The sequence below is a fragment of the Podarcis liolepis genome (assembly GCF_965112155.1).
Source record: "Podarcis liolepis genome assembly, chromosome: 1".
NCBI classification, from domain to species: domain Eukaryota; kingdom Metazoa; phylum Chordata; class Lepidosauria; order Squamata; family Lacertidae; genus Podarcis; species Podarcis liolepis.
In genome coordinates, this window is record NC_139554.1 from 113,496,364 (window position 1) to 113,517,890 (window position 21,527).

The 21,527-nt window shown below is 43.3% G+C and overlaps 1 protein-coding gene and 1 long non-coding RNA gene across 14 annotated transcripts in view; one reads left to right on the forward strand and one right to left on the reverse strand.

Annotated features, from left to right (window-relative positions):
• Window positions 1–8,198, forward strand: part of ZNF385B (zinc finger protein 385B) — a 182,399-nt gene extending 174,201 nt beyond the window's left edge. For all 13 annotated transcript variants that reach the window (XM_083496618.1, XM_083496623.1, XM_083496626.1 and 10 more), the window contains 3 exons: window positions 2,593–2,771; window positions 3,694–3,795; window positions 6,834–8,198. In XM_083496618.1, the coding sequence (XP_083352744.1) occupies window positions 2,593–2,771; window positions 3,694–3,795; window positions 6,834–7,058 (506 nt within the window). In that variant the 3' untranslated portion in view covers window positions 7,059–8,198. The remainder of the gene's footprint in view (window positions 1–2,592; window positions 2,772–3,693; window positions 3,796–6,833) is intronic.
• LOC310704328 lies at window positions 7,644–8,624 on the reverse strand. Its single transcript, XR_014524720.1, has 2 exons — window positions 8,467–8,624; window positions 7,644–8,123 (listed from the first exon to the last, which is right to left on the reverse strand). It is a non-coding gene; the product is annotated as an uncharacterized lncRNA (long non-coding RNA).
• Window positions 8,625–21,527: the final 12,903 nt, after the last annotated feature.

A 21,527-nucleotide genomic window follows, 5' to 3' on the forward strand; every position in this document is an offset into this window, starting at 1 on the left:
GATCGTGATGTGATTGTACAGTGTTTGTATTTTCTTGCATGTTTCTCCAAGGGACATGAGCACATGTATGAATGAGTAAAGCACTTCATACATAATATTGATGTAAGCATACGTCTTAAATCTGCTTCCCCTCCCCAGTGTTTTAACTAGGTATAAGTATGTTATTGTGGCAGAAGCCTTTGTGAGCTAATATCACTCATGCATAAGAAAAAGTAATGCATGAGTGGTATTAAGTAGATGAAATGAACCAGGTAACTGAAAGAATATAGATTTTAAAAACCTACTATTGCTTCTGCGGGAGAATTTAATTATGCCTGTGAATCTCATACCTCAAAGTGTTTTTTTGCCTTTGATTTTTTTTCTTTAAAAAAAGGCCAATAACAAGAAGCCATATTTTCCTTCTGTTTCCCTCATGATGGTAACAAACTGCAGAACAAAAGTCCTGTGTGCCTTTTTTCATGCAGTCCTTACTTATTTTCTGGTGAATAGAAGCTGCTTGCATAACTTGAAAGTTGTTGGAACCCTAGAAACACCACTGGTGTTTCCCAGACACAGAATTGCTGGTTGAGAGTAATGTGGATTGCAACAGGAGAATTAATGGCCAGGGAGTGGGTGGGTGGTTTTTTCCTTGTGCACCACTTCTCTGCCACACCTCCCCAGAGAAACTTCCTTCCTCCATAGAGCTTATTGAGCCAAATGTGGGGTGAATGGGGGGAAATGGAGATAGCTCCGTTGGTAGAGCATGAGACTATTAATCTCAGGGTCGTGGGTTTCAGCCCCACATTGGGCAAAAGATTCCTGCATTGCAGTGAGTTGGACTTAGATGACCCCGTGTCCCTTCCAACCCTACCATTCTATGAATCTATGAAATGGAAGGTCACAGGAGAATCAAACGATGGGAGGAAATGGTCCAGCACCTACACATCTGCCTACTGATTCCCCTTTGCCCCCTACATTAAGCACTTTGAGTCAAACTCAGGAGGACTGGGTTTTCCAACCCTCATGTAGTTCTGTCCTTGGTTTCTGGTTTTCTCATGAAATTCCATTGTTAGGTGAACAAGCTGAAAAGCTTTTACTTCAGCAAAACAGATAGGTGATCTGTTTTGCTGAACTGAAAGCTTTTCAGCTTTCTCGTGCTTTCATTTGTAGCACTGGGTGAACATGATTTTCCAGCACTTCTCCTTTGTGCTGAAATGAAAAACTATTTTTTAAGGTGGCAAAAATGACTTACAGATAAAAAGGAAGTAATTGTGAGGACAACTCTATTTCCTGGGGGGAAAAATATTTTCCTCCACCTATGCCAAGGATTCTAAAGTGGTGGATTCTGGGAGACTCTTTTAAAGGGTCACCAAGATCCAAAGAGGATTTTTCTTAATCAGTGCCTGTAATGATAGGTGGTTCCTGAACAATCTCACAGTTCTGCAAAGGGTTTCTCATTGAGAAGCATTTGAAAACTTAACTTCACAGAACAGGGGTGGGAAAAACGAGTCTTCTACATGGACTCCCATCATCCCTTACTGTCAGGGAACTGCCATCGGCTCAGGGGGGAGAGGTAAAAGCCGGATGGATTACAGAGAGCCCCCAAAGATCATGGGAAGCAGCTCCTCCTCAGCGGAGGAGAGTAACCACGCCTCCAGTGGAGAGGAGCTTCAGGGCTCGGAGGAGGCGAGGCAGTGCCAGGACACCTTGCCTGGGCAAAGCGGGGAGGAGAGAGGTCCTCCGTTACCCACGCCCTCCTTGCGCAGTAAGCTTTCGCGCCGAGAGGGGAGATGCAGACTGGGCGTCAAGAAACTACTTTGCTGGGGAAGGTTTAAGGACTGCCCACTCACGGATTCTGCCAGTGAATGAGCCAGCCACGGGAAAGTGGTGCTCTGGACAGATAAAGTTTATTTTGGCATCAAAAGCAAGGCTTCACAGCCGAGCAGGGAGGCATTTGCCTGCTTGCTCTCGAGCAACCCCTTGGAGCCCTAACACTTACCATTGGCCATTTTGACCTGGGCTGATAGGAGCCCAGCATCAACAGAAGTTCCCTACACATTGCGAACAAAAAGGCTTAGTATAATGTTTGGAAGATTGCAATGGCCAAGAATATAACTGGTAAACCTTGTGCCAGGAAGGCAAAGAAGCAGTCAAACTTCTCTATTCTACCTGGTGCATCTTGATGTCTTACATTTCAGAAAACAACCTACACGATTCCTTACGCAAGCCAAGGAGAGAAATATGGACTTCTTGATTAAAAGGATGGATTAAATACATAATGCAGTTATACTTACCTGTATATAATGTAGTCATCTCCGTACTGGCTTTCCATGTCAACGTGTTAGGTTTTCATCGTTTTAGTCTCTCCTGGTTTGGGGGGCAGGGTGTTGTTTTGTTACTGCTTGTAAGAAGATATTGTTCACTTGCAAAAACCCAAGGCAAAAGAAGGGAAAAATGCCTTTGGGCAGGTAACAAAAAAAGCAAAGCCCTTCCTTCATAGTTACCCTATGTGTAAATATGGAAAGTGATGGAAATGGTATTATGGCTGAAAATGTTTAGTTGGTCATTTAAGGGAGAAACAATCTCTGATGCTTTTGCAATGTGGCTCATCAGGTTCCAAGCACAAGACAATGGTTGAGGCTCGGAATGGTGCCGGTCCAATCAAGTCTTACCCTAGACCAGGATCCAGGCTGAAGGCTCAGAATGTCACGATGGGCTCAGGACTGCAGAACAAAACATTTCATTGTGAGATCTGTGACGTCCATGTCAACTCAGAAATCCAACTTAAGCAGGTATGGCGACAGCATCAGGAATCACTGGGTTTGCATAGTGCATGCCACATTCATAGATCACGGGAGTCCTTTGTTTCGTATCACACGCTCGTCGGATTAAGTGGCTAATTTTAATTTGGCAGACCAAATTCCGCTTCCCAGATGTTAGCAAAGGAATCCAGCTGCCTTGTGCAAAGATAGGGTACCAGATCCTGAATCCCAGGTTTTGCTTTTAAATTGGCAGATATATAAACCTCATAGGTGCTCAAGAACAAGTCTGAAAATATTTAGGCAGGATTTGCTAATGGCTGAGAGCCACTTCCTCTGCCGATGAGAACAGCTTGTATACAAGCCAGGATGATTCCAGTCAGCCGCTGTGTGCTGGCATGGTACTGGCTGCAGCACTTGCAGCCTCCCAGTGCTTAAATATATAGGGATGAGAATTCCCTTCTTTCCTGGATCATCACCATCCATCTGCTGCTGGCAATTTCACATAATAAGACCAGTGCTGTCATCCAGCACCTTCTCCTCTTGCTCTCTTGAATCACAATTTATCGCTTTGATTTTATTGTCTCCTAATGAAAATCTGAGTATACACAGATTTTAAGTAATAGGTTTGGGAGTTTTTTTAACCTGATTTGTACAATCATAATATCTAAATGTTCCGGTTGCATGGTTTTACTGGGGTTTTACTCCTGAAATCTAAATCTTCTGCTGGGGCTCTATGCAGTTTATTTTCTTGGAGTAAGTTCACAGATTCGCACAATAACTGCAGCAGGTGATATACAGTGTTAGTCAAACCCGAGTGAAATCATTGGACTCGTGTAACTGAAGTCCCCTGATTCCTTTGAGTTTACTTCAATTATGGCTAACATTAGATATCATCCGGTATTAGGTAATGACTTTTAAACTGAACATTTTTTGTTTTGTTTTACATTTTCAGCACATTTCCAGCAGAAGACACAAGGACAGAGTTGCAGGGAAGCCTACAAAACCGAAATATAGCCCTTATAACAAACTACAACGAAGTCCAAGTATTCTAGCAGTAAGTGTTGCCTGAGTGTAGCATTATATTTTTCCATAACTGGGGGATTCCAAGTGCATTCAAGTTTAGGTGTATGTCAAATGTGAATCTGCCAGTCCACACACAAAGGAAGTTAGCTGCTGCTGGAGGGGAGGAATAAACCATCTGAAATGGAACAAGTAGCGTGTCTTATTTTTCTTTTTAGAAATGCACTCCATCTCTTTTAAAGGCCGAAGCAGTGCACGTTAGGGGAATACATTTCTGCCTTTAAGCAAGCCTTTTTGCAATGTCCCTTTCTTCTCATGCCTCCAACTGAAGGCAACAGCAGGCAATGCTTAAATTGAACCCTAGAGGGCGGAACAGACTCCACTGCACTTCTCTTGATTGTTTCTCAACTTCCTCTTGCCCATTCCAACGGCAGCTATTAAAACTACTGTGGTGCTACGGAATAGTTCCACGTCCTCAAAAAACAGAGCTTATCTTGCAATGTAGAAATCCTTCCCCACATAATTTCTCTTTCGTGGGCACTCATGTCCAGGATACAGTGTTGGAAGATTCTGTGACCATCTCTGTGTTAGGGAAGATATCTAGAAGAGGCTCTCAAGGGCTGCTAGCCATGATGGCTCTGCTCTGCCTTAAGGGTCGGATGCAGTGATGCTTCTAGGTACCAGTTGCTGGAAAGCACAGGAAGGGAGAGTTTGCTTGGGTCTTGCGTGGCCGGGAGGCCCCTGTGAGAACAAGATGCTGGGGCAGCAGGGCCATTTCCCTGATCCGGCAGACTCTTCTTATGTTCTTACGATGGGTGTGAGCCTCCTACAGAAAGAGGCTCCCCACTGAAGTCGGCCACCATTATTTTTAACGAACCTGGAGTGCATCCGCGGTGCGCTGCAAGCCAAGGATGCCTAAGGAACGTATATTCTCAGTTTTAAAGTGCAGCACGTTCCAAATGACCTTTAGAAGCAAGCAAACAAACAAACAAACACTAATATCCTTGCATAATTATAAAGAATAAAATTAAAATGCTTCAGGCTATATCCACTTATTAGTTGCACGGTAGGGGAGCTGAAGCAGGTGCGTGCTGGAGCACAAGACCCAGTTAAGTGTTTCATTTGTATCTGTAAGCAGGCAGTGAGCTCTCAGGACCAACTTCATACATTGCTGCTTGTACAATGTTTTCAGGACTTTTGACCATCACTGTTGTCTCTGAAAGTATAGTCAGGGTCCATGAAGCTGACTACCTCAAGAGGTGCTATCAGGCGACGCTGCATACACGTCTTTCTCAGTTAATAAAGTGCATTAACCACTTGTGCATGCTAATTTTAGCTGTATCAGGGACTGTCGGGGGGAAATCACCTGCTGACTCCTATCCACAAATAGAAGCGAAAACGAAGAAAATAAACCAGTAATGGTAGGCTGTCAGTGCCCTTTAGAAAAATAATCACATTAACCTTGGCAAGAAACATTTTAGTGGGTCAATTCTGCTAATCCATATAATGCGCAGCGATATTGACATTCGGTAGAAGGTTAACCTTAATGCAAATAGCTAATTGCAGTCTGCTTTACAGTGTTACGGTATCACTTGGATGTTTTTAACCTCCTGGGCAGAAAATTTTAAAAAGGAGGAGGTGGAATTTTAAGGACTTACTCGTTTGCTTAGGTATTTATACCCCACTTTTCCAGGCAAAATCCTCCAGAAAACAGCTTACAACATGATCAGTGCAGCACAATGTAATTTTAGATAGATAGATAGATAGATAGATAGATAGATAGATAGATAGATAGATAGATAGAACCTGTTAAAAATAACATTAACATATGCAAACCCAATAAAGATAAAACACTGAACAAATAGTAATGTTTAAAGCATGCATAAGCATTAGCAATTGAAACAGAAAAAAGTCAGTAAAGTAACTGAAGAAAAGGAAGGGCCAAATGTAGATCCCATAGGAGGGAGTTCAGCACTGATGGGGTCACTATGGAAAAGGCCCTGCTGTCTCGTACTTACTAATGTAGCTGAGCTTGTAAGGAGGGCAAGGGAACCCCTTGGTTGTCACAAGCTGCTGAGCTGGAACTTACAAACCATCTTCAAAGGGTGCTCCACATTTGGTGCATTGCACTCGTCTAGTCTGCATGTAAGCAGGTAACAAGTAACCATGGCAAGGTCTGCTTTTATTTCCTAGGTAGGGGCAGAACTGGTAAACCAGCCCAAGCTGATAAAAGGCCCTCATTGCTGCTGGTCCTCCCTGTGGAGGCATAGGTGGCATTTATTTGTTTTGGTCCCGTCCCCCCGTCCCCCAATTTTATATTGTGAACCACCCTAAAATCTTCGCATAAAGAGCGATTTACAATTTTAATAAATTATTATTATTATTAGTGCTTTTTTCAGCTGGAGCACACCAGAGCACAATTCGGGCACCTCTCCCCGCCTGCTTCTTGCCTTTACATACTTCTGAGAAGCCCGACACAAACATTTCATGTCAAAACAGAAGCTGGCCTGCGTATGCAAGTCTACACTTTTTTTTTAGATCTATGACTCCACGTAGCTCCTAGCTGCTCCTAGCTATACTTGGTCAAGCTATAGGGCGGCACCAATTTGTATTTCTTTTTCATCAATCTGACTCCTGTGTAGCGGTGGCAGGCTTTAAGCTTTCCAACCAGACCTCTGCCACTGCATGTGTGTGCATTTGTGCAAGGGCCCTTCCTAGCTGCCCTAGCCAACTGCCTGAATCTAAGAGAACGAGGGATGTGAGGGAGTATTTATTAGACCTGCACCAGAACCAGGGGCGACCCCCAAACCAGCTAGGGAGACTGCTTGCCATAGTTTTTAGCACCTCCAAAGGTGGTGAACGTGGCTGTTGTCAAACCTGTTCAGGGCTGCCTCAAGTCTCACAGAGACTGACTGTAACAACTTCTTGTTGAGTTCTGGCACTTAACTATTCTTGAAAAACAGCACTGGTTGTTGTTGTTGTTGTTGTTGTGTGGATTCCCCCCTCCTTTTTGGTGGGTCTCATAAATTGGCGAAATTACCATTTAATGTTTTTTGCCCCTTCTTCCTGTAGGCAAAACTCGCATTCCAGAAAGATATGATTAAGCCATTGGCCCCTGCGTTCCTTTCGTCTCCTCTTGCTGCTGCCGCTGCTGCTGCAGTATCTACTGCTTTGACTCTTCCTCCACGTCCTTCAGCAGCTTTGTTCCAAACACCTGCAATACCCACGGCTCTCCTAAGGGCAGGGCACGGCCCCATCCGAGCTACTCCCACATCTATCCTGTTTGCACCCTACTGATGGTTGAATCAACAGCATCTCATTGCTACGGCCATTTGGAGGAAGCAAATAAAGATTCCGTATTTTTCCAGTGACTGTGTTTTTAAGGCACTAACGCTTGAAAGCGGGTTGTGGGACTCTGCATCGACGGGTATTGCAATCTAGACAACAGAGGCTTGTTGTTGTTTCGGAGTTGGTTTGGTTTGGTTGTTTCAACAAACACAACTTGGATCGATGGTTTACGAAACGTTTAATTGTGCACAAAATATAGTGAGAGTTCATCTGCTTTTTAACACGACATGCGTTAAAAAAACAACAAAGAACATGGGATATTTTCCTGTCTGACTTGAAAACTAGGATCTTCCTCACTGCAGCAAAAACTAGGTGAAACAAATGCTTGAATTGCTGACGACAGCTCGAGAACAGATTGCAACTTATTTCCTATGTGCTCCTGTTGCTAAGGATTGTGTGTTGTTTTGGGCTAGTGTATTTTGTGTAGTACCCGAGTTTTACCTCTCCTTCGATTTTAAAGCATTTTAGTTGCCGTGTAAATGTTTGGAAGCAGAGCAGCCCTGGAGCTTTTTCTTTTAAAGAATTTAATGTATGTCTTTAATTTAACATTTTATTTAGAGAGATCCAGAATAAGAAAGCCATATATGAGATCGTTAAGATTGTGACTCATTTACTATTTTCATTTAACTTATTTTGCTTTGGTCCCCACACCCCTCCCACTGGTGTTGCTAAACAACCGTTTCAAAAGAGAGTTTCCTAATTTATATGTTTACCACATTTCGCGCTTGTTGAGGCAGCGGACCAGTGTATTTATTCATAAATATATTTGCCATTTCTAAACTTCTTTCCTATATGATGACACTACATAGAGTTGTGGCTCCCAATGCAATAATGTACAGAAAATAAGATATTTATAAAATTAAGTATCTCTTCTCTTAATATATTGCTGTTCTGGCCCTTTTCTTCCCTTGGGTTCCCCCACTTCATTTTATAAAGGTGATCCGGATACCGAAGACACACCAGGTGTCGTTTGGGACAACAAGGATAATCTCCAAAAACATCTTTACCTGCAGTCTGTAAAGAGTAAAATAAATGTGTATTTTTTAAAGAAGGCACGTTTTTAATAAAACAACATGGAAAAATAGCAAACTGTTTATTAATGAGCAAAAGAATTCGCGTGGAACCTTTAAATGAGACCTCTGTTTGAAAACAGCATCATTATGGCACAGCACACTAGGAAGTTACCAAACGGCGGCACAGTCACTTGATTACACCGTCATTGTTAATGAATGACTGAAATTATGAATACAGGGATATAATGTACTTTGCATATCACTGTGGAATGCTTAATGTCTTGCTGTGCTGTGTTTTTAATTTGGTGATAGCAATAATGGAAAACCGTATGAGATACACCTACCTAAGGCTGCGGTTCTCTGGTCCTTGGGAGGGCATTCCAGGAGCCCATAGGACAGATCGGGTCTCCCTCCCTGACGTTGGAGAGTTAAGACCCAGTGTCAGGTCCTCCCTGCCACCACTGGATCATTCAACTGGAGTACCAACATCAGTATGGGAAAAAGAGCTGTGTTGGGGGAGCAGCAGCAAGCAGGGTTAAAAATGCATACGTGTTGAGAGTCCCCTCTAATTTTCTCCCTCCCTTTTTCTTCCCACTGTTTCCAACGGGAGGGCAAAGTTTTTTAGAAGATGGTGATGATGATCTAAGGACCTGGAAATGGATGGAACAATGCAGGGCATTCTTTTTGCTGCACTCGAGCTTGGCATGGCATAAGACAGGCATAGGCAAACTCCGGCCCTCCAGATGTTTGGGACTACAATTCCCATCATCCCTGACCACTGGTCCTGTTAGCTAGGGATGATGGGAATTGTAGTCCCAAACATCTGGAGGGCCAGAGTTTGCCTGTGCCTGGCATAGGATAAGGTGGTTGAAGCACCTTTGGATTCCTTGCTAAAGTGAGCAATGCCCTGAGCACACATCCCTGCACAAAACACTTCCGAAATGAACTCCAGCAGTCTGGTGCCATTATAGTTCAAGTGGAGCTGTCTCTTTGATACATGGCTCACTGGCCCAGAAACATTCCCCATATGGTATCATTGAATCACACTGCTTAATTTGTAGCATAGTAATGCCACTAAAAAACAACAACAACCTGGAATTAATTTTAGATAGCCAGATGAAGCTAGTGAACCTTGGGATGAATGGCCTGTGTTGTACACCCACATATGTTTGGAAATTTCTAAATCACATTTGCTGCTGGGATTTTAGAAGGGACTGTACCTTAGTTACAGCATGTGGTCCGTAAGAGTTTGAAGGCTGGTATGTGTAGAAAATGTGTGAAAGGATGTGGGGGTATTTCTGTTCAAGCAGGGGGATCTGTTTTGGCATTATAAGTTTTAAAACACTGGGTGGAAACTTGCCTAATGAAGTTTTGGAGCAAGATGATCTGCAACTGGTAAATCTCCATGTTTTAGTTCCTTCAAAAAGATACTCTGCTGTGGGTTATGGACAATGCATATTAGCCATTTGGAAAAAGAGATCCATTATCTCAACAATAGGTGGGCTGACATTTGTTTATTTACACAAGCTATCTGGTGCCCATAACTTCTTGCTAGTCCTTTTCAACAGGAAGTAGCCACATTTTAGAGGGAGATCTCAGCATGGTTTCCAGGTGAAAAAAGAAGCCTGGGACCTTAGAGTGAAGGGCAGGTAATTAATAATGATAATAAATTATTGTTTATCCCAATTTTTTGTTAGGACAAGGGTTGCAGGTGTTTAACTGAAAACAGCATGGAGAGAACCAGAACATAAACTCTAATATATTACATTGGCCCATCTCTGACCATTGTTCGAAACTTCCATTGTTCTAGGGGCATTTTGTGACAGGGAATTTCATTAGCACAAGTACTTTCTGAGTTCTGGGCTCAGTACTGTGCCTGAGAATTCAGATTAAAACTGCAGAGTGGAGGGAAGGGAGGACCTTTTTCTGCCGTGCCACTTCCAGCTACTCTGAAGACTGGAGAATATTAGGAGAGTGGCCAGGGGAAGGACTAGACCATGTGAAAAATGAGCATAATAATTTAGCTGCAGTTCATTTTCACCTTGATATTCTTGTTATTTAAAATATGAACCTAGACATTCCATTGTTGCGCCCATAACCTAGGTTTAAGGTGCCTTTTAGCTCCTAACTATCATATCTCAGTTTCTAACACTATCTCTGACCCAGAAGGCTCATTGAAGAAGAATGTACTTCTGGTGCTGTGTAAAGTTGTCTCAAAATAATAATTGGTCTCCCTTTGCACTTTAGAGAGTTTTAAGAAACAAGTAATGCCTTGTGTCAAGTGTCATTCCCCAAAGTACACTTGAAATTTTAGCCACGTTGCCCACCCGCTGCGGCTTCAGAAGCATGCACAGCAGATCCGGAACCTTCCGAAGGGTTTCAGATTCAACTGCATTCAAAAGATTCAGAATTACATTCAGCTTCTTGAGCATCTCTGCAAAATGACTAGCCTTTCTTTCAGCAAATTTGGGAATACACAGGGTAATTGTGATTTGATAATTGAAAAATTCAACATGATGTGAAGTAGCGGAGTAACTTAGAGCCAAAAAGGCTAATAACTCTTCTGGGTAACTGAATAGATTCTTTTAATAAATATCAAAATGAAGAACATGTTTACATGCTCATGTTCATATGAACATGGGTCCAATCTCACTTAGTTTCCACTTCACTCTTTACCTCAGCAAAGAGTTGTTTCTTTATTCTTTATAAAGAAATCTCCTGGACAGAATTCTCCCTATTTGCATTATAGGGATCACCCTCTGTCTGACTTATTACAGAAATACAACTGTCTTTTACGGTGTCCTGTATTCTCCTCACAGACACACCACGGAGATGCAGTAACAGCTGGACAGACAAACTCACTAACTGTCAAAAAGTACCTCACAATCACATGAGAGGTGTTCCTTAAAGAAACCCCTCCCCCTTTTAAAATACATACAGCTACACAAATAAATATTCCCATTTCAGGAAAATTAAACATCTAATATCCTTAACAGTAATGGCTTCTGTAATCCTCATAGAACTCTAGCCCAATCAATGGTTGCCATTAATTTGACTCTGAATTGATTTTAGAATGAATTGATTTTAGAATGTATTTCAATTAATTGATTGTGATTTTATGTGAACTGTGTTATTTTTACTGTTGTTAGCCACTCTGAGCCTGGCTTCGGCTGGGGAGGGCGGGATATAAATATATTATTATTATTATTATTATTATTATTGTTGTTGTTGTTATTATTATTATTATTATTATTATTATTATTATCATCATCATCATCATCATCATCCCAGAAACTGCTATAGCATTCTGTGACCCACCCTGTCTTTTCTGTGAACCGCCCTGAGACCTCCAGGTATAGGGCGGTACATTAATAATAATAATAACAATAATAATAATAATAATAATAATAATAATAATAATAATAATAATAATAATATGAATGTGACCCTGGTGGCTTGAATTTTGCCTCACCTTTGCTTCTGACACTTTTAGGGCAAATGATGTATGGTGCTGAGAAGTATTGCAAAGAAAGTTGCCCTTTTACAAATCTTGGGTCAAGTCACCTGAAAATAAGGCTTTGACATTTTTTGTTTTGTCTGCTTTATGACAGAGCCGTTAATATTATTGACTGAATTTGTTTTTATGGAATCTGTAATTTTCGATTCTGAACTTTGTTCTCCCCCCCCCCCATATATTTTTAATTTTTTTATTATTATTTCATGGTCCCCTACTCTGGGAATGAAATAGTCAGTGAGTGGTGGGTGGTTGTTATCGTTCTCTCTCTCTCTCTCTCTCTCTCTCTCTCTCTCTCTCTGTGTGTGTGTGTGTGTGTGTGTGTACGCACTTGTGTGTTTGTATTGCTTCGTTCCAGAGACTCCATCTTCGCAAGCTGATTGACGGGGCCCAACACAATGCCCAGAGGTCACATTTGTGATGTCTCAGGGAGCCAGGGGTCAGAGCTGAACACCCTCTGAACATTGAGGGGGTCCAGACCCCTAAAAATATATGGGGGAGAGGGAGAAACTGCCCCAGGTCCTAGAAGTTGGCGTGCATGCTTCGTTTTATATCTAAGAAGCAATTAAGCAAACAAGCACACATATACACAGAGAGAGAAATCTACAGGAAATTTACCTTTGACTTTCAGAGGTGAAAAGTTGTTCCTCAATGAATTATTCACAGGGAGAAAGAAGACTGGAGGCAAGCAATGCCACGTCTCTGTGGTACAAGTTCAGATTTCATTAGCTAACTTCTTTTCACCTGTGACAGTCCCCAGTCTGTAAATCTCCATGCCTGATGTAAATAGGATGCCATTATGCTCCACTCCCCTTGCTTGTCTTCACGCTATGGAGGAGGGGAAAACAGACTTCCTTGCTTCCTTCCTTCCCTTCTTTCCCTTCTTTCTTTCATTTAATCTTTCTGCCAAACTGAGCCTCTGAACTGCCAGCTTTGGCATTAGAATCATAAATCAACTTCAGCAATTACTCCCTGAAAATGATTTAATGCAAGCTGTACAAAACTGATTAATGATACTTACGACCCAGAATGTGTGTGGGGCTGGGGGGGGGGGGAGACGTGTTAACACAGTGCGTTGAGCGATATGTAATCTTCAAAAAGTTGATGGCAAATCAAATCCTTCCTGATGAGTGCCTGAAAATGAATTTTGACAACAACAACAAAACTTCTGTTGTCCCATTCCTCTTACAGTATTATTATCATCAGTCTGCTTTTATATTCTCCACACCTGAACAGATTCATATTGCAGGTAAAGAATAACATGGCTGAGTGAGTCCTTGCAGATGAGGCTAACCCAAAATGGAGGCAGAACATCGCCATTGCGGCTCAGAGCCTTTGATACCCTTTGCTGTTGTTTAGTCGTTTAGTCGTGTCCGACTCTTCGTGACCCCATGGACCAGAGCACGCCAGGCGCTCCTGGTCTTCCACTGCCTCCCGCAGTTTGGTCAAACTCATGCTGGTAGCTTCGAGAACACTGTCCAACCATCTCGTCTTCTGTCGTCCCCTTCTCCTTGTGCCCTCCATCTTTCTCAACATCAGGGTCTTTTCCAGGGAGCCTTCTTTTCTCATGAGGTGGCCAAAGTATTGGAGCCTCAGCTTCATGATCTGTCCTTCCAGTGAGCACTCCTGAAGAATGGATAGGTTTGGTCGAGTTCTCTTTTGCAGCCATCCAAGTTAGTGGCCAGCACCGTCCTTCCTTGTTGAGGCAGAGAAGTGGTGGTTTAGTGTATGGCTGGCAAAACATCATGAAATGGTGTCTGCTATTCCAGCAAATGCGGTTTAATTATGTGGGCTCATCTATTCCAGCAAAGGAGGTTTAAAATATCAGGCTTGTCAGGTTCAGGGAATTGTGACAGGGAGTTGTGTAGAACAACTGCACTCGTAAATCACCTCAGTGTATGGCTCATAAAGTGCAGTAGCAAGAGGGCTTAGAAAGGTGGAAGGGGCAAAGGAGGAATGGCGTTTTGGGAATCACTAGGCACTCCTACTGTATCAAAAACCGATGGTAATGGAGGTGTGCCCTATCTCAGGTTGCATACACACACCATACATTTAAAGCAGATCTGTCCCTCCCCGCAAAAGAAAATCATAGGAATTGTAGTTTACCCCTCACAGATTTAGCAAACTATAGTTTCTAGGAATCTTTTTGGAAAGAAAATGGGTTTTAAATGTGCTTTTGACGCATGGTGCTTATGCAGCCTCAGTGAAATAGCACCAGGGAAATGATTTCTCCTCTCCAGAGGACTTCAGAAGCAGGTAGAAGGGGCCTCTCAAGACTTTTATCAACAAAGCTGATCTCTTTTGCAGCATCTTATAGTGGTAGTTTATCAGTAGCCAAACCTTCTGTAAATTACCAGAGTTCTTCAAAGTACACACAGATTTTATTTTATTTTTTAAAAAAGAGGACCTTTAGGGGAGGTCGATAGGAGCACAGCGAAGAGGAAAGGTAATTTCTCTTTCTTTTTTGAGAAAATAGGAAGGATAAAAATAAAATGAAGAAGATGACACTTGCATGCAAGAAGAAAGATTACCCTCCTGCGTCAAAGGAGCTGCCTGAATATTTTTCTCTTATCACAACTGAGTGAGGAGATTAAAATGATCGAATGTTTGCAGCTCCATATTTCTAACACAAATAGTTTACAATTTCCCCCTCATTTCCCTGAGCTTGTCTGCATATTTCTCCCACTCTTTGTGCTGAACTGTCTTTCACCCTGTTACTTTTTCTGTTTCATTTATCTGAAGCAAAGGAGAAGGTATTTGGGGAAGGTATTATCTTTCGTTTGCACATGATTGAAACCAGAGGACCTTCTCACATTGTTAGAACGCGGGGGGGGGATTGCTATAAACCCCTCCCTTGAACAGCAGCCTGGGCTTCTGAGCCAGACAGAGATTGGGGCTGGCCAGTTCCATCAGGCCAGCAGCACCAGAGGAAGGAACCAACCTGAGCTCCAGCATCTTGACCAGTTCAGATCTTGAGCCCATGAATCAGATGGCCTCAGATCAGAACTTCTGTAGTCCATACCCTCAGAGCATTGTGGAACCAACACCACTTCTGCTCCAGGGACCCACATTTCCCTTAGGAAGGGTCATAGCTTAGTGGTAGAACATATGCTTTGCATGCAGAAGGTTCCAGGTTTAATCCCCAGCACAGCCAGTTGGAATGGAAATATCCCTTGATATCATGGGCCCAGGAATCAGCTTCACCTGCTAAACAGCAGCCTGAAGGGGGAGAAGATGGAGTGACTCCACCTGTAGCTGATCAGCCATCACAGACACAAAAGAGAAGGCACTGATGAGAACCAGCTGGCTTCAGCTTTTTTCAGCAGAGCTTCCAGAAGCAGTCAGATACTGGTAACAATGCCTGTAGTTCCTGGCCCTACCTTGCTGCTCGTCTTAATCCTTGACCCCATGATCATCAGATTCCCTGACCCCTGGACTGTCTGACCATGTGGATTGCTGTTTGTCCAACCCCAGGACTGGACCTGACTTTGGATACTGACTCTAATTCCAGGTAAGTACACCTCAGAGACTCTGCTGGTTGGCTGGTCTCCCACTCCACTGAGCTCTGCATGTTGTTGCTCAGCAATGAGACTACAACAGTTCTCTAAAGCCCTTGAAAGCTGCTGCCAGTCAATGCAGACATCAGCTGGATGATCAAAGGGTCTGACTTAGCTTATGGCAGCTTCTTATGTTCTGTGTCAGTATACTACTACTACTACTAATAATAATAATAATAATAATAATAAATTTTATTTATACCCCCCCCCTCCCCAGCCAGAGCCAGGCTCAAGGCGGCTAAAACCAATAAAATCACAATAAATACATAATAGGGGAAAAAGAGAGGGGAGAACCAATTTAAAATACAGGTTAAAATGCAATTTAAAATGCAGCCTCATTTTAAAGTAGCCGATAAATCAAGACCATAAGGGGAGGGAAACATAATGGTCAGACAGAGTCCAAACCAAAGGCCAGGCGGAACAGCTCTGTCTTGCAGGCCCTGTGGAAAGATGCCAAGTCACACAGGGCCCTAGTCTCTTGTTGCAGAGTGTTCCACAAAGTCAGGGGCAGTGCTGAAAAGGCCCTGGTCCTAGTTGAAACCAATCTAACCTCCTTGAGGCTCGGGACCTTCAGAGTCTTGTTATTTGTGGACCTTATGGTCCTCCGCGGGGCATACCAGAAGAGGTACGAGGGTCCTAGGCTGCATAGGGCTTTAAAGGTCAAAACCAGCACCTTAAACCTGACCCTGTACTCCACCGGGAGCCAGTGCAGTTGGTAAAGCACTGGATGAATGTGATCCCGCGGCAAGGACCCCGAAATGAGCCTCGCCACGGCATTCTGCACCCGCTGGAGTTTCTGGGTCAGCTTCAAGGGCAGCCCCGCGTAGAGCGTGTTACTATGATCAAGCCTGGAGGTGACCGTCGCATGGATCACTGCGGCCAGATCAGGGCGAGAAAGGTAAGGGACAATACAAGGAAGAAGCCTGGTGGGAATCCTTGGAGGAGAATCATAGAAGCATAGAGTTGGAAGAGACCACAAGGGCCATCGAGTCCAACCCCCTGCCAAGCAGGAAACACCATCAGAGCATTCCTGACATATGGTTGTCAAGCCTCTGCTTAAAGACCTCCAAAGAAGGAGACCCCACCACACTCCTTGGCAGCAAATTCCACTGTCAAACAGCTCTTACTGTCAGGAAGTTCTTCCTAATGTTTAGGTGGAATCTTCTTTCTTGTAGTTTGGATCCATTGCTCCGTGTCCGCTTCTCTGGAGCAGCAGAAAACAACCTTTCTCCCTCCTCTATATGACATCCTTTTATATATTTGAACATGGCTATCATATCACCCCTTAACCTCCTCTTCTCCAGGCTAAACATGCCCAGCTCCCTTAGCCGTTCCTCATAAGCCATCGTTTCCAGGCCTTTGACCATTTTGGTTGCCCTCCTCTGGACACGTTCCAGTTTGTCAGTGTCCTTCTTGAACTGTGGTGCCCAGAACTGGACACAGTACTCCAGGTGAGGTCTGACCAGAGCAGAATACAGTGGCACTATTACTTCCCTTGATCTAGATGCTATACTCCTATTGATGCAGCCCAGAATTGCATTGGCTTTTTTAGCTGCCACGTCACACTGTTGGCTCATGTCAAGTTTGTGGTCAACCAAGACTCCTAGATTCTTTTCACATGTACTGTTCTCAAGCCAGGTGTCACCCATCTTGTATTTGTGCCTCTCATTTTTTTTACCCAAGTGCAATACTTTACATTTCTCCCTGTTAAAGTTCATCTTGTTTGTTTAACAGGGAGAAATGTAAAGTATTGCACTTGGGCAAAAAAAAAAATGAGAATTAGGCTCCAAGCCTGCCCTCAAAAAAATGGTGCAGCCTGAAAGGGGCTATCTGGACTTGGGGAGCTGAAAGTCTTCAGTCAAGTCCCAGACGGAGGCCTCATCTATGCTTTGCTTGTCTCACACCTAGAAAGCATGGGTGTGAGTCATTTTCTGCTCTTCTTGTGCTTTCTAGGCATGAGTGGGTCCACATGTTTTTCCATTTGCCCTGCTCTTTTCCCTGGGAAAGCACACTCTTCAGTGCTGAATCAGAGCAAATGTCGATCCATGGAAAACCTAATTGACATTTGCTCCGATTCAGTGGTAAAAAGCAGATTTTCCTGGGGGGAAGTTGCAGGACAAGTGGAAGTGTGGATGAGCCCATAGTCAAAGCAAGTTGCTCACCTGGAGCTTTCCACGGTGCTGCAACAAGCAGCTCGGCTTGCTCCATTGTGCCCTGGTGGTCTCCTAGTTCTGGAGATTCACATTAGGAAGCCTCCTTCATTGTAGAAATAGATTAGTCAGTCACAATGAAAGTTCCTCCCCCTGCCCTATTGCAAATAAGCATTGCACTCCAACAAGAGAAGTGAACAGCATGCATTACTGATGTAGAGGCACATGAGAAAGAATATCCTTATCACAATTATTATGCTCCTGTTCAAGGGGCTACATGTGTCCTTTAATAGGGAGCCACATCTGAAGTTACAGGTTGTAGGTCACTGGTTGCTCACAACTGCACCTTAATTGGGACCATTATTATTGGCCGTGATTGGTCCACATTCAAGCTTCACTACAGTTATACTTCATTTGTTTTGTATGTGGTGACCCATTACAGTTTTAAGCTGCGATTCTATCACGTTGTATTTCATTGCCACTAAAGCCTGGATATCCTGGGTCTACATATCAACTTGTCTTTAGACGGAGCCTCTGACCACTCTTCTAGGATACTATGTATATTGCTGTTGGAAAAGAGTCTATTCACATCCACTGGTGGACATATATTTTAAGTTATTTATGAAGGAAAATCACATATAATTACATATAGCAGAGAATGATTGGGAGGAAAACTTGGGTGGGGGAAGAGAGATGCTGTAGAATTGATTTAGCACCTTTGACAAGTAGCCAAGAAGATGGGCTCTAAAACCAGTCACAAATCTTCACACCATTGCTGTGAAAAACCACAATTTTGTTCCAATATTCTCAGTGCTGAACCTCAATAACATCAAATGGACTTGCTACAAATTTGAAATGTGTGTTGCTGCATCTCTCTCTCTCTCTCTCTCTCTCCTTTTTGTAAGACACACATTCACAGAAGGCACTTAGGCTAATTCCTCACTTTGCAACTCTGATGCCTGTCGATGGGACACTTGGCTTCAGTAGTTTTCATTAACAGTAAAACCAGACAATTAGCTGTGTGGTGAGGTAATCTCTTTTTCTCAGTTCCTTAGTCAATATATTCTACATGCCCAATACTTCTAAAAATCAAACATTTAATAACACTGTGCTAGCATCAAAGCAAAGACATTACAGTGGTCTCATTTCCTTTCCATTATCTGCACTGGGTATTTAACCACTTCCCATTCCTAGTGTTTCAGCATAAGCAACCTGCTAGTTCTATGGTTATTGTTAGCACACATCCCCTCAAAGGAATCACAGCTAAGTCCCTGTTAGAAATAGGCTTTGCAGAAGTTGATACACCAACAGCCACAAACACCTCATATTCCCTAGAGTGCCGGGACACGATAGGTGCTTCCAGATGGCCATTCACACTGTATCTAGGGTGCTCTGGGTGGTGATTAGCTTATGAAGAAATTTGATTTTCTGCATCTACATATTTTTCTAGGAGTCCCTTGTTTCCAAATAAGTTTTTTTAAGCTGAACTGAATCCACCCAAACAGACTCCTGCCTTTTCACTCCAAGTGACGGTCAGGTTCAGAGAGAAGCAGCAGGGTCAGGCTTCAGGGTAGTATCTGGATGATCAGAGTCCATGACACAGTTCCAAGATCAGCTGGAGGTCAGGGTCCCAAGTAGACGGGAAACATGGTTAGCCAAGGCAGCTGTTCCCAATAAAAAGTTGCTCGGACTGAGGAGCTGGGTCTGGGGCCAGGGCTATATAGGGCTAGGCAGGTCTGGATTGTGCTGAAGGGTTGGTGGGGTAGACTTCAGCCCTCCATATGCTGTTGGGCTACATCGCCCATCATCCCTGAACATTAGGGTTGTCACATGCCCTCTTTTTCCAGGACATGTCCTCATTTTCATGGGTAGAGTCATCATAGCGAACCATAGTTAAAACTAGAAGTCAGGGAATGTGTGCTCTCTTTCTTTGCTCTACAAAATATGGCAACCCTAGCATTCTGGCTAGGGTTGATAGAAGTTGCAGACTATAACTTCTGGAGGGCAACAAATTGTGGAGGGTTGTTCTAGACCAGCTCTCTATTTTGAACCCTTCCATGGGTCACTAACGAAATTAATAGGTTGACTCCAAAGGCTGTGTCCTTCTGCATGTGGCTAATGATTACTATAAGACACTGGTTACATATAGACAAAGTCAACCTTTAGATCCAACCCATTTTAAAATAAAGAGGGGGTGGGGGGTGCTACCTTATGAAGGACAAGCAATTTTCAGTTTAAATTGTCATTATGTCTTTGTTGTCCAAAACGCTGTCTCATTAGTCAGTGCAAGGGAATTAAAAGCCCTTGCCAAGGATTTGGGAGGTGATGAAGAAATGTTTATATCAGACAGAAGAGTCAAACTTTTTATGGGATTCGCCAGGCTTGGAGCACCTGAAGACTACGCCAAAACTAAACTCTTTTGAAAGTGAATAGAGATTTGTAATAAGCAATCTTTGCTTCTCATTTGAAGAAAAATAATAATGTAATATACAGCTCATAACTAGGTTAAATCCCTTAATCAGAATCTGCTTTTCTCAAAGTTCCTAGTTGTTTGCTTTTTAGGAAGGAATGTGATATAGCAGAAGGAGTGTTGGATCAGGAAGAATTGTGTTGAGAGCACACTCAAGGACCTTGGGGCTTGCTGCCATCTCTCCCCCCAAACCCCAGACAAGGTCATTTGAAGACAAAATAGGATGACTCCAATGTAAACTGCCCTTGGCTCTCTGAAGAAAGAGAGGAATACAAAATGTGGCAATAAAAAACTGGTCGTCTGTTCCATTATTATTTTTTGCCATAAGTCCACAATGACTTTCCTACAACTAGCCTTCACAGGACTAGATTTCTCCTTTGCCAGACAAATGTATTGTTAAATGCTCATTGGATACATGTTCTGGACACTTCCACACCAGCAATTGGCTTGGATCTGAAGGCCTTCTGCTCACACAAGGGGAAGCCACCTCCCCCTTCTGTCCACAGACCCCAGCGTTGTATCCAATGAAATTCCCAAGCACCTCCTTCAGGCTTTTCAGATGGGACAGGTGGCTCCAGTGGAGGTGGAGAGATGGGAAGAATGCATTCCATGAGGAGTTTTTTGCTTGGGGTTTTAGGAGGTAAACCTGTGTGTGTGTACAGTGGTACCTCAGGTTACATACGCTTCAGGTTACATACGCTTCAGGTTACAGACTCCACTAAGCCAGAAATAGTGCTTCAGGTTAAGAACTTTGCTTCAGGATGAGAACAGAAATTGTGCTCCGGCGGTGCGGCAGCAGCAGGAGGACCCATTACCTAAAGTGGTACTTCAGGTTAAGAACAGTTTCAGGTTAAGTACGGTCCTCTGGAACGAATTAAGTACTTAACCCGAGGTACCACTGTATTTCCCGCACCACCACCACCCCACTAAAATTTCAAAGATGTTCCTTGTTGTCATGCAAAAATACTAAAGTGGCTCTGGGTATAATGTAACATGCAAAACTTGAATCATGTGGCCTGCATTCTGCAGCTACGCGTTCAGTGGGAGGCTATTCTGCATGCAGATTAGCTGTTGCAACAAATTCAGCATAAGGATTGGCTATGTGTGAAAAGCTGTAGCTCAGGGTTAGAGCATCTGTTTTCCGTGCAGAAGGTCCCTGGTTCAGTTCCCAATAGCTCCAGGTAGGCCAGCCCCGTTTGAAACCTTGGAGAGATACTACCAGTTAGAGTAAGCAGGGCTGATCTAGATGGACCAGTGTATCTGACTCAGTGTAGGGCAGCTCCCTAAGATCCTATGCTATTGCAGGAAAACACTTGCATTCAGCTGCCCCTTCTCTCCTGTGCTGGGTCTAGAGACCCATGAAAGCCGTAACAAGTTGCAAAGTTTGTGTATCGCTCTCTGTACATTCTCTATTGCCTGCCTTCCACTGATCGTCAGTTTGGCTGGGAAAACAGCGCAAAAATAGCAGAACCAGCAAGAGCAAAACAACATAAAATAGCCAAATATTTGCTCAATCAAGAAACAACGGGTAGTAGAATAGGCTGGGAGGGGGGAAACTTGGGACAATCGCCAAAATGTATAGTACGATTCATATAACATGAATATGCCCCCAGAATAAGCAATAGCTCAAAAGTGTTTTTTCAGCTGTTTTGCCTGCTTTTTACGAGCACACGTTTTGAGTGGGAGTACTGGATAAGCCCATTACAAAACTGCC